Raw genomic sequence first — 13,520 nt, 5'->3', positions numbered from 1 at the left:
AGGGACAGACGTTACACGTAAACTGGTTTAAGTGATCAGAAACTGCCTTAAACCTGTGACAGAACAATGTTCAGTGCACATAAACCAGTTTGAACATGGCTGAAACCGGTTTGAGAGAAACCTGGTTTAATGTAGCATTAGCCTTAACTGATTTGGATCAAACCGGTTTATGCAATGTCTGTCCCAGACCCCTTCCTGGTTTAAGTTAAATCACAGTCTCCCAGCATCACAAATGCTTTACAGCGCTTTGTGGGGCTGTCCGCTGGAGCAGAGCAGGTGTGGCCCAATCTCTCTCCTTCCTAGCCAGAGCACTATCATAGCTCTGGCTGGCTGAGGGATTGCAGCAGCTGCCAGGTTTCCCCTTCCCCCCCTCCCTGCTGGCTGCTCAAGCAGGGATCCACCCCCGACAACCCCCCGCCCCTCTCCCACGGCAGGGAACCCAGTGCAGGGACCTGGAACCTGCCCCCCTCCCCCATGCTAGCTACTGCTGAGAGGTGTCTGTGTGGTTCTCCAATTTCACTGGAATAAAGACAGCGCGTAGCGGTAGTTTAAAAGATTGTTTACTTACACCGAGATGGCAGTGGTGTAGGCTGGAAAGCTTGATTAAGTTGCAGTTACAGACAAACAACACAGACGGTCTCGTGGAGGTTGCTAGGCTCCACGGTGCAGAGCTCCGGATGCTCTGGGTGAACGAGCCACAAAATAGAAATCGTAAGTAGGTCTTATAAAAGTTGCGTTCGAAGACGGGAAGAGGTGGGCGGTGGATCAGGCCGCCACGCTCCTCTGGATCTCACACAGGGTTTCTATTACCCTGCCGTGTACCCAGAGTCCCCACGAGATGGATGTGGAGTCCTCTTCGGCTTGGGCGGGAACTGCTCAAGCCTTTTATACGGCTAACAGGCCAATCGCTAGCCGCCACGTGTGAATAATTTAGCACTAGCCAATCACGGGGAAGGAAACTGCATACCGGTGGCGGGAACTCTTTTGCACCGTGCATTCCTCTTGCAACATGAGCAATGCACTCTGCAAAAGAAGCTGCAGAAAAGGCGGGAAACTGGTCCCTGCACCAGTGTTTCCTCTGCAACAGGAAACACTCCCGTGCAATGCTCTGCAACTTGACGGGGATAATTCTGGTGCTGAAGCACACACACACAATCATGCCTTTTGGGTCATGACAATGGAGACAGAGGAAACTTATGCAGGGTTTTGTGTAACTGTAGAACAGTGGAGGAAGAAAAGCTGACTGCAATGGAGAGAAAGAGAAAAAATCCATTTGCAGTTGGGGTGGGGGAGAAGGCAGTCCTGGAGTGCTTACATGATTCTGATCTACACCAAAGAATGCTCAAGAGTAACAAGGAAACTGAGGTAGTGAGATGAGTGTAGGCATTTATTTTATGTACATCTATATATTTTTTGTGCTACCTACAATAAAGTGTGATTTGAGGAACCCTGATGAAGTCCATATATATGTTTGCTTCCTATCCAGCTACGAGAGCTTTCCCAGGATTCTCCTAGGTTTCTGTCCTGTCCTCAACCACCAGAACTGTTATTTGGCAAAACAAACTGCTTTGTACAACGTATGAGTTGAGTACCACAATTCTGCTATTTAGAAGCATGTTGGAGAGGGGAGAAGAGAGGGAGGGGGAATGTGGTATGCAGATGTGTGGGGACAAGAATAAAGCTTATCAACTACTGGTTCCAGGTTTTTCCCCTTCCTTCTATTGGTAGTCAGCCATTGAATAGCTCCTATTAATCCTTCACACAGGATAAAAATACACAGTATGGCCAGCTGTGCGTATTTTTTTATTTTTAAAAGATCAGCAATTAAATATAGCTCTCATGCTCCTGGCAAGTTGCCACCATAGTCTGCTGTTTTGAAAAGATTTGACACCCCAAAGACCTTTTCCTTCTAGTTGTGTTTTTATATATATATATATATATATATATATATATATATTGTTTCCAGTAAGCCAGGTTTGAACTGGCAAATTTCAGCTAACTCCTGTGGCCAATTTAATATTTAAAACAGACCTTGTAAGTCAGTCTGGTTCAGAAGCCTCATGAGGCGTGCTCCCTCTGCTAATCCACAGGCAGGCAGTGCCTAAGAAACCTCTGGCAGAGAGTGGTGGCATTTTTGTGCAGCTGGAGAGAGGTTGGGTTATGAAAGCTGGCATGGAAGTAGGAATAGTGCAATTATAGTGCAATTAAGGCTTTTGTAAAGCTAGGATTCTTTTCCTAAGTGCAAGGAATAGAGATCAAGAACAAGAAGACCCTGACTTGATCACATGATTCCTTCAGTTGGTTTGAAGACTGTATCTGTGTTACATAATTTATACTGTAGTATGACTGTCATTGTAGAAAAAGAATGAAATAGTTGAAGATAACAATTCTTGAACATTACCATCTGTGGTATTATCTAAAGGTTGTTCTGTGGCCTTTATGCAGGAGATGAGTTGGTTTCAGCCCACTGAGCAGACAGGTGTTCAAAGAACGAAAAGTCCTTCAAAATGGGTCATCAGTGAAACATGTTGAGATTCTCATGAAAAAGGAAAAATTAATTACAAATTTAAAAATACATTTGCTTTGTAACTGGAGTTGAAGTGGAAACATCCCTGATGGGGGCTCTGCAGGGTGTGTGTTTGTTTCAGGGTGCTTTTCTTCTGCTCTTTGCTACTGCTCTGGCATGCTTGCCTTCTTAAGTTAAAGCTAGACTTTGGTATCTAGGCGTTATTTGTGTTACTGTAACTAATTTGACTTCTCTTGGTCTCGTGGTGCTTGTAAAATTATACATTTTATTAAAATGGTGTGTAATTTCATTAAGAAATACTGTGCACCAATTAAAAAAATGGAGATCACATTTCTAACAATTTCAGTTTAGAAAGGCACTTACTACTTCAGACGTATTATGATGTATGCACTGTACTGTAGCTTTATTCCTTCCAAAACTACTTGCAATGATGTGGTAGATAAATACCACTGGTTTTTTTTCCAAGCCAAAATTATTTCCAAAGTGGTTTTAACAGTTTAATTTATATTTTTATTTTGCAGCTAGCTATGGACCAAATCCAATCTGCAAAGGCTGTTTGTCTTGTTCGAAAGATAATGGGTGCATCAGATGCCAGCATAAGTTATTCTTCTTTCTTCGAAGAGAAGGAATGAGGCAATATGGTGAATGCTTGCATTCCTGCCCATCAGGATACTATGGGCTCCGAACACCAGATATGAACAGATGTTCACGTATGTCTTGTTTTATACCTACATGTCTCTTTTATTGGCAAACAATAATTCAGACACATTTTAAGATGATGTATTGCAGAATATAACAATATTATTTTCACAGATGTCTCAGGATCATCGTAAACCTTCTTTCTTGAAGGAATCCTTAGCTCAGACCAAGATATACACCATTCTGCAAATGAAACAGTGAATTATTTATTACCCTTTGTTAGGGAGAAATGAGAATGAGGTAACATGGAGATAAATACAAGTTCCTATTGGAATGGGCAGCTTCTCACAACATGAACTTAAGGGACTTAGGAATAATTTACTAGCCCCTCATGTACTTATTAGTACCCTAAGATACTTACATATGTACAAGCATGCAGAACAGAAGAGGTATGTCTTTCTCCTTCTTTTGCTCGCACACAAAATTTAAGTGACTGAACACATAGCACCAGAGTTATAATGTGTGAGTATTAGTGGAGCTGTGAGTGGAAAAGTTTTTGACTGACTGGAAAAAAAAAAGAAACACGTGTACCATTTTAATCAAAAACAACAAAACAAAACAAGAATAATCCCCCAAATGTTATATTTAGTTAATGCTTTAAAAAAATTCATCCATCTAATGTGCAGTAGAATTCCCTCCATATTTGCACAACTGTATTTTAAAAAATGAGCACTAATAATTCTTTCTATTCCTATTCCATTCCTATGTTCCTGTTGTGGGCATTCATGTAGATTCTTTATATATTTACAATATTCTGTAGTGCTGTTCATGAACTGCATCCACCAATGTGTAAATTGCTGCTACTGCTACCATTTTATGGTTATGATGTTCATATTTCATAGGCTAATTAGAATTAAGTCACCAAATCACTTGGGTTACAAATGCAAACAATTTTGTTTTTTTAAACCATGTTGGTAAGTGGCAATCTGTGCTTTAGCATGTCATTGTGGTATACAGTGCTGTTAGAAGATTGGTGCTGTCTTAGATGAGATGTGGTCTGCATGAGATCATTTTGTGGTACTTTTCACAGGAATAGGAGCATTAACTCCAGTGCTTTGGCCAAATTTCAACCCATGTAATGACATTTTGTCTGTTTTTCTAAATTCCCCGTGCAGTGTCATTTGACTATGTTATTCTTCACTTTCTGTTCCCAAAGGTTATGTAATGTTGCTGCCTAATACTTACCAGGTGGCTACATTTCAGTGAAGGATTAAATGATCTTTGGGTATGGTTTATAAATCCTTTTTGTAAAGTGCTTTGGGATCCTGGCCTTAATTTGCAATACTCAACTGTGAATTCAGCAACTGGTCTACTTAAAACTATTTTACATGAGCAATTTTTTCCAGCGTAATTGGGAAAAAAAAGTTTAAAATAAAGTTTTCAGAAATATGTATATTCATCAATAGTAGCCACTACTGCAACTATGAAACAACTTTGTTACCCAGCAATAACTCAAGAAGTTTCTTGAGTTGGGAAGGGTTAATCATTTTATTCAAGAAGTAGGTGTTGGTTCATGGCTTAAGAAATCAATTATTAGTCTCAGAATGTGGAAATGTTTAAAGGCACTAAGGGCACTTCCATGCATGATTTACAGAACTTGGTTTTTGGTTGCAGCAATGTTTTTGACTTGAAGTACTGGTCAGACTTTCAGAAGCACAAGTACCTGTTCCTCTTGGCACTATGGGATTTGTGTCCTATGTGCCCTTAGTGCCTTTAAACATTTCCATGTTCGGAGACTAACAATCCAACCAATTTTGGTTCTCCTTGAGTAATTTCTATACAGAAATAGTTTTCCTTATATTTACCTTTTAATTTGTGTTTGTGTCCCATCTTTTTCTCTGCGCTTGATTTAGCAATTCCATGTGACAGGAGGTATTACACCCTAAGTGGGGACTTCTAGATGTAGATTAATGTGCTTTTCCTAATGTGCATTGAATTTAGTACCTCTGTTGTGAGGGTGCCTGTAGACAAGCAGAGAAGTTGCTCTGACGTGGTAATTCCAGCACATTGTAGCAGACTCAATTAATCGAGTCTGCTGGAGCATGACAATTACCGCGCTCCAGCAGCCCCCCGCATCTTGTGTATTATCATTGCATGGGGATGCTGATACATGAGATGCTTTGGGTGCTTTAATTAGAGCAGCTTTCAGAACCACTCTAATTAAAGCACCGCTCCTTCCCTCCCCCACTCCTAGAGCACACGTATGTATAAGTGCCCAGAGGTACTAAATTAATGCCCATTAGGCAGTGCCGATATGCACAAGCACACACTTTTTAGGCAATGCTTAATGCACAGTAGCCTGTTTTACTGTGCATTAATTTAATGTCACAGTTTTTTTATACGCCACTTTAATGCAATGTAAAATAGGCTACTGCGCATTAAAGCTCACGTGTAGAATACCCATTGTTAACTAAGAGCTCACACATTGCTGGCATTCAAGCTAAGGTAAGGTAAATATATGGAAAGAATAGTATAGCATTCTTCTTTCTTGAAATAGGATGTCTATTCTGAATCTGTCACGAGTAGTATAACTGTAGGTGGGCTAGAGCATAACCAGTGCTCAAGCCCCATGTGATTTAGAACAGAGCTGCTGCCACTGCTAGTACAGCCACTGCAACTGGCCTGACAACTGCCCCTGCTGCCACCGCATGGGGCACAGAACCTTCTTGTTACACCTCAGTCATCTTTTGGGCTGACTGCTTAGAGAGCGTTTGCTTGTTTAAAAATAATCCATAATGCTGACTGGGTTAAAAATCTCTCTGGGAATTATAGGACTTGATTTGTATAGTTAAAATGATTTCTGCCCTATTAGTGTCTTTATAGCCACAAAAGCTGTTTAACATTTTATTAATGGAACATTTGCCCATTTGTGCAAAAGAAGCAATAGAGCATATTTTTATGGAAAATGTTGACATGGTTTTAAAAGCACCATCAATGCCAAGCATAACACAGTAAATACCACAGCCAAATGTAACAGCTACAGAATTATGGAAATTTTGAATTTCAAGACTAATTTTCTTTGGTAGATGTAAGTGATATATGCAACTTGAATTTACAAAACTGTTTTTAAAGTTTTTCTAGTCACAATGAGTCACGTAATTCAGAGATCATTTGTCTGTGGTAATGGATACAGAGTTTCCTGCTGGAGGAAAGAGAACTAATTTCACTTTAAAGTAACATGAATTCTTGAATTTCAAGGTATAAACAAGAAATACATTTAAGACATAAAGCTGAACAGTTTCTATGTAATCATATCTGTAGGAAAGAAAATATCCAAAAAAGATCACATTTTCCCTCCTAGACAAAATTTTTACTAGAGAATTTACCTAGTTAAATCATTTTAAATGGAAGGATCTCAGAAGGAAGTAAATATTAAAAAAATCCATTATTTTATCAGGAAATAAAATAAAACCCATCATATCTTTGTTTATTGGTTCTACATTAGGCTGACTTCCCATATCAATCTCTGCCTTGAGTATTTCAGTTTGACCTTTGTCTAAATGGATCTTTGCTCTTCCTGTTTTGGCACTTCTTGGAGTTTGGTGTTCCCTTGAGCTTTCACTGGATACTCATTCTGTTAAGATCAGAAGTCAGGTTCCTTCTCCCTAGGTTACCAAATGGCAGTATCCCCAAAGTCATAAGCACCAATACTATTGCATTAAAACAATAGGGTTTAGTAAAGGGTAGAAATTAAAGAGAATTCACAGAATAAATATTTATTGAACAATTCTGTTGAGTTTGTTATATTAAGGAATCACATGCAGAAAAAAATTGTTACAAGCAATAACAAAACGTTACAAAAATAAAAGAAATTTCTTGACAAGTGCTCATTCAGCATAGCATATCATAATATATGGAATTCCCCACAGATTTTTGTAGCAAGTACAGTTCATAATAATGATCTAGGGATGATCTAATCAGTTACCTAAAAACTGAAGGGAAGCTGGGAGACAGTGACCACAAGCTGATTACTTTTACTATCCATCGCAAAGCTGGCAAGTCAGTCTTCAGTGCAGAAGTCCTCAACTTTAGGAAAGCTGACTTTGATAAGCTCAGGAGGCTTGTTGTTGAGGCCCTAAGGGGACATGACTTGACAGGGAGAGGAATTCAAGCTGAGTGGTTGCTCCTTGAGGGAGCGATCTTGAAAGCACAAGGGATGTCTATCCCATCTCTGAAGAAAGGTAGGAAAAGGGTATAGTAACCCCCTTGGCTCAGCAAGGAACTCATGGACCTCCTACATCTAAAAAGAGAGACTTATAAAGGATGGAAAACAGGTATCACCATTAAGGAGAAGGTCTGTACCTGTATGGAGTGATCCAGGAAAGCCAAGGCTGCAACTGAACTCCAATTGGCTACACGTATTAAGGACAAAAAAAAAAGTCCTTTTTCAGATATGTGGGGAGTTGGAAGAAAAGCAAAGGTAACTTTGGACCCCTACTAAACCAAATGGGACAACTGACAATCAACACCAAGGAAAAGCGAACCTACTTAATGGGTTCTTTGCGTCGGTTTTTCACCAGCCCAAAGGGACCATCCTGCCTAACACAAGGTGGGACAGCCAGTGTGAGGGTGAATTTATACCCAACATCACTGTAAGCCTTGTAAAGGAACACCTTGAGAGGGTGGACACCTTTAAGTCAGCTGGTCCTGACAGTTTGCACCCCAGAGTACTTAAGTAGCTGGCAGGCATCATAGCCCAGCCACTGGCAAGGATATTCAAGAACTCATGGCACTCAGGTGAAGTGCCTGAAGATTGGAAGAAGGCCAATGTCATGCCCATCTTCAAGAAACGGGGGAAAGTAGATCCAAGGAACTACAGGCCAGTCAGCTTGACCTCAATCCCTGGAAAGATTTTGGAAAAAACAAAGAGACCATTCTTAACAAACTGGCTAATGGCAATATGTCATATTTCTGGACTTTAAAAAAGCTTTTGATCTGGTGTCCCATGATCTCCTCATGGAAAAATTGGCCAACTGTAACCTCGGCTACATCACAGTCCAGTGGCTGAAGTATTGGCTCCGAGGTGAGACCCAGAGAGTAGTAGTCAATGGAACTGAATCATCATGGTGCTCCATGACCAGTGGCGTCCCCCAAGGCTCCATCGTTGGACCTGTACTCTTTAACATCTTTATGTACAATGTGGACATTGGTGTCAGAAGCGGACTGGCCAAGTTTGCCTATGATACCAAACTTTGGGGTACAGCGTCATAGTTTCATAGTTGGTAGGGTCAGACAGGACCTGAGAAGATCATCAAGTCCAACCCCCTGCCATGGGCAGGAAAAATGCTGGGGTCAAATGACCCTGGTTAGGTGTCTATTTAGCCACTTTTAAAGACCCCCAGAGTAGGAGCAAGCACCACTTTCCTTGGAAGTTGGTTCCAGATCCTAGCTGCCCTGACTGTGAAGTAGTGCCTCATGATGTCTAGCCTGAATCTACTCTCCATCAACTTATAGCCGTTATTCCTTGTTACTTCCGGTAGTGCTTGGGGGAACAGGGACTCTCCCATTGCTGCTGGTCCCCCTTGGCCAGTTTATAAATGGCCACCAGATCCCCTCTCAGCCTTCTCTTGTGCAGGCTGAACAGGTTCAGGTCCCGTAGCCTCCCCTCATAGGGCCTGCCTTGCTGCCCCCTGATCATGCGAGTGGCCCTCCTCTGGACCCTCTCAGTGCTGTCCACATCTCTCCTGAAGTGTGGCACCCAGAACTGGATGCAGTACTCCAACTGTGGCCTGACCAGTGTCGCATAAAGGGGGAGGATCACCTCCTTGGACCTGCTTGTGATGCATCTGTGGATGCATGACAAGGTGCAGTTAGCCTTCCCGACCACGTCCTCACATTGGCGGCCCATGGTCATCTTGGAATCAATAGCGACTCCAAGATCCTTTTCTGCGTCTGCACTGACGAGAAGGGAGTTCCCCAGCCTGTAGGTATGCTGCTGGTTCTTCCTCCCCAGGTGCAGCACCTTGCACTTGTCAGTATTGAAACGCATCCTGTTCTCATCCACCCCCCCCTGTAACTTATCCAGATCTAGTTGCAGCCTGTCCCTCTCCCCTAACGTGCCCACTTCTCCACACATCTTAGTGTCATCCGTGACTTTGAACAAGGTGCTTTTCATCCCCTCGCCCAAGTCGCTGATGAAGATGTTGAACAGTGTAGGCCCGGGGACAGAGCCCTGGGGGACCCCACTGCCCACATCCTTCCAGGTCAAAAATGACCCATCCACCACCACTCTCTGGGTGCAGCCCTCCAACCAATTTGCAACCCATCTGACTGTGTAGGCAATGACACCATAGTCGCCTAATTATTTAATGAGAATGGGGTTAGAGACAGTGTCAAAGGCCTTCCTAAAGTCCAGAAAGACTACATCTGCCACAGCACCTGCATCCAAGTATTTTGTGAGCTGGTCATAGAAGGCCACCAGGTTGGTCTGACAGGATGTGCCTCTAATGAACCCATGTTGGTTGCCCCTAAGCATAATCTCCCCTGATGGTCCCTTAAAAATGTGCTCCTGGATAATTGTCTCAAAGAGCTTCCTCAGGACCGAGGTAAGACTAATGGGCCTATAATTTCCTGGGTCCTCCTTCCTCCCTTTTTTGAAAATGGGTATCACATTTGCCCTTTTCCAGTCCTCTGGCACCTCACCAGAGCACCACGAGTGCTCGTAAAGCTGTGCCAGGGGTCCTGCAATGACCTCTGCTAATTTCCTCAGCACTCTGGGGTGGAGATCATAGGGACCTGCTGATCTGAACACATCTAGTCCCACCAGAAGTTCCCTGACTAGGCCCTCACTGACCCTGGGCCTGGCTGTGCCTCCCCTAGGTCTGTCAGGGATCCCAGTAGGGCGGATGACCCAGTCCCTGCTCAGAAAAATGGAGGGAAAGAAATTGTTAAAGAGGTTGGCTTTGTCATCTGGTGCGACCACCAGATTTCCTAGCATGTCCTGCAGAGGTCCCACGTTACCCAGTACCTTCTTTTTACCCCCTATATATTTAAAAAAGGACTTCTTGTTATCTTTGATCTGGGTCGCTAGTCCCAGTTCCATCTCTGCCTTAGCCTTCCTAACAGCCCCCCTACAATCTCAAGCAGTGGAGGTATAATCCTCCTTGGTGATGGCCCCTCCCTTCCATTGTGTGTATTCCTCCTTTTTAGCTTTGAGATGTTCCTGGATGCTTTTGGTGAGCCATGGGGGCTACACACCCAAGGATTGGCTAGTGATTCAGGCTGACCTTGATAGTCTTAGAAAGTGGGCAGATAAAAACCTGATGACATTCAATATGGATAAATGCAAGGTACTCCACTTCAGGGGAAAAAACCTGTATTACATTTATAGGCTCAGCAGTGCTACACTCACTAGCACCATGGCCGAAAGGGACTTGGGGTCATGATTGACCACAAGATGAACATGATTCACCAATGCGATGTCGCAGCTGGTAAATTGAACAAAACTCTGGCTTGCATCCATAGATGCTTCTCACGTAAATCTCAAGATGTCATCCTCCTGCTGTACTTGACCTTGGTGAGGCTGCAGCTGGAGTATTGCATCCAGTTCTGAGCTCCAGAATTCAAGAAGGATGTGGAGAAGCTTGAAAGGGTCCAGAGGAGAGCCACATGCATGATCAGAGGGCAAGAGGACAGGCCTTATGAAGAGAAGCTGAGAGCCATAGGACTCTTCAGCCTGGAGAAGCGCAGGCTCAGGGGTGACCTGGTGGCAGCCTATAAGTATATAAGGGGTGTGTATCAGGATCTGCGGAAACACCTGTTCATCAGAGCGACCCAAGGGATGATGAGGTCCAATGGTTACAAACTCCTCCAAGACCATTTTAGTTTGGACATAAGGAAAAACTTCTTTACTGTCTGTGACAGGGGGCATCTCTCAGGGCCAGATCTCATGCCAGCCCACCTACCTGTCTTTATGGGGCAGTCCACCCAGCCTCACTTGCCACAACTTTGCTGTTTCCATAAAGTGATGGTATAACATGGGTAACTGACCATTGACTGCCCTGATGCCAGGGGACGCTATCTGTGGCTCCAACCTCCCCTACACCACAGTCTATGCCTCACAGATGGCATCACAGTTCTTAGCATCTCCAGCCCAACACAGGGCCCCATAATCCTCTGGTCTGGACCCCAACTGTATCCCTTCAATCAGGTAGCCTACTCCACCTTCATTCTGGACTGCCAAGCTCCCTGTACTCTTCCCCCTCTTGGGTGTGGTCTCCCTGGGACCTTTGGCCAAACAGGTCCTGGCCTCCTTTCCAAGGCCAGTCAGAACCCCAGGCCCTCGGTTCTGGGCATCCCTCCTGGTGGGCCCCTGGCCCTTTTGACCCTTCTGGTCCTGGCCCCAGCACTGACCAGTCAAGGGTGCCTCAAGTCAGGCTTCTGAGCAACTAGCCTACACTCTTTTACATGGGTCCACCTTCTCGGACCCTACTATGGGGTGACCCACCCAGTTGTGGGAGCTGGGGTTATTTAGGCACCTTGACCTGCCTTTCACCGGTGTGGTAACTGGCCTGGCATTTCCCAGGGGTTCCCATGCCACTCAGAGCCCCACCAGGCCATCTATCCCTGGCAGCGTGCAGTTTTAGGTTGTGCCCAGGATCAAGAGCCTCCTAGCCATCCCCATAAGCTCTTGTCCTTACCTCCTGGTGTTTCTGCTGCAGATCAGTCAGGTGAAGTTTCTGCCCAGGCTGGCAGCAGCAGACTGCAGCCTTTATATACTAGGTTCTGAAAATGGCTGCTGCCATCAGGCACCTGCTGGATGCCTGACCCAGCCCTTAAAGTGGCAGGCACCAATAGTGCCTTGCCACACCAAGCCCCCAAGGCCTGGAATAGACTCCTTCCAGAGGTAGTTCAAGAACCTACACTGGCCACTTTTAAGAAATGTTTAGATGCTTATCTTGCTGGGATCCTTTGACCCTAGCTGACTCGATGATCCTCTGGGGTCCCTTCCAACCCTGATGTCTATGAAATCTATAATAAGACATCAGTGGATCCACTGATCAGTAAGAAGATATAGTCAACTTGAAATCAAATCCACCTTGTAAGTTTTAAACAAATTAACTCCTTTTATTATTATTTCCTTTAATTAAAACATGGTTTTATTGTCAAATCTGAAGTGGCATGTCAAATATGTGGTCCAACAAACATTTGAGATTTTGGAAATAAAATGTATTTGCCAAGAAAACGGAGGTATAGATATCACCTTCTTCTTAGGGCACCCTGCCTTTTCCTGACAAAAACTTGATAAGGGTATGGTCACATCCTTCTTACTTTGAAGATTATTGGCATTACTCTTTATCATGCTAGAAGAGCCACCATGCATTGTCTGGAAGCTGAAAATCCCAGCTCTGCTTTATATTATGATTTCTGAATCTGCAGTCAATTTAGATTTAACAAGACAATTGTATCTTTGTAAAATACTAATTGATGGCTGAAAACACACTTATTGTGGTTTGGCAATTATTTAAAAGTTTCTAGTAATGAAGCAATATATTAGCAGACTAGACCAACATTATTGCTTATTGAATTCCAGGACTGGAAAAGGGGCGATGTGGTTCCCATTTTCAAAAAAGGGAGGAAGGAGGACCCAGGAAACTATAGGCCAGTTAGTCTTACCTTGATCCTGGGTAAGCTTTTTGAGAGAATTATCCTGGCACATGTCCACGAGGGGCCAGCAGGGGAGATTATGTTTAGGGGCAACCAATATAGGTTCATTAGAGGCAGGTCCTGTCAGACCAACCTGGTGGCCTTCTATGACCAGGTTACAAAATCCTTAGATGCAGGGGTAGCAGTGGACATAGTCTTTCTGGACTTTAGGAAGGCCTTCGACACTGTCTCTCACCCCATTCTCATTAAATAACTAGGGAACTGTGGCGTTGACACCTACACAGTCAAATGGGTCACTAACTGGCTGGAGGGCTGCACCCAAAGAGCGGTGGTGGGTGGGTCATTTTTGACCTGGAGGGATGTGGGCAGTGGGGTACCCCAGGGCTTGGTCCTTGGGCCTGCACTGTTCAACATCTTCATCAGCGACTTGGATGAGGGGGTAAAAAGCACCCTGTTCAAATCCGCAGACAGCACTAAGTTGTGGGGGGAAGTGGGCATGCTAGAAGGAAGGAATAGGCTACAATCGGACCTAGACAGGTTACAGGGGTGGGCGGATGAGAACAGGATGGGTTTCAACACTGACAAGTGCAAGGTATTGCACCTGGGGAGGAAGAACCAGCAGCATACCTACAGGCTGGGGAACTCCCTTCTTGTCAGTGCAGAGGCAGAAATGGATCTTGGTGTCATT

At 43.9% G+C, this 13,520-nt stretch overlaps 1 protein-coding gene across 1 annotated transcript in view; it reads left to right on the top strand.

The window, feature by feature from the left end:
- Positions 1 to 3,089: 3,089 nt before the first annotated feature.
- RSPO2 (R-spondin 2) overlaps positions 3,090 to 13,520 on the top strand; it is a 105,998-nt gene continuing 95,567 nt past the window's right edge. Inside the window, exon 1 of the mRNA XM_025202030.1 lies at positions 3,090 to 3,237. Within this exon, the coding sequence (XP_025057815.1) occupies positions 3,156 to 3,237 (82 nt within the window). The 5' untranslated portion in view covers positions 3,090 to 3,155. The remainder of the gene's footprint in view (positions 3,238 to 13,520) is intronic.

This window comes from Alligator sinensis, unplaced genomic scaffold (assembly GCF_000455745.1).
Source record: "Alligator sinensis unplaced genomic scaffold, ASM45574v1 scaffold20_2, whole genome shotgun sequence".
Classification (NCBI taxonomy): Eukaryota; Metazoa; Chordata; order Crocodylia; family Alligatoridae; genus Alligator; species Alligator sinensis.
Note: the sequence above shows the minus strand (reverse complement) of the source record. Positions and strands in the feature narration are given on the sequence as shown.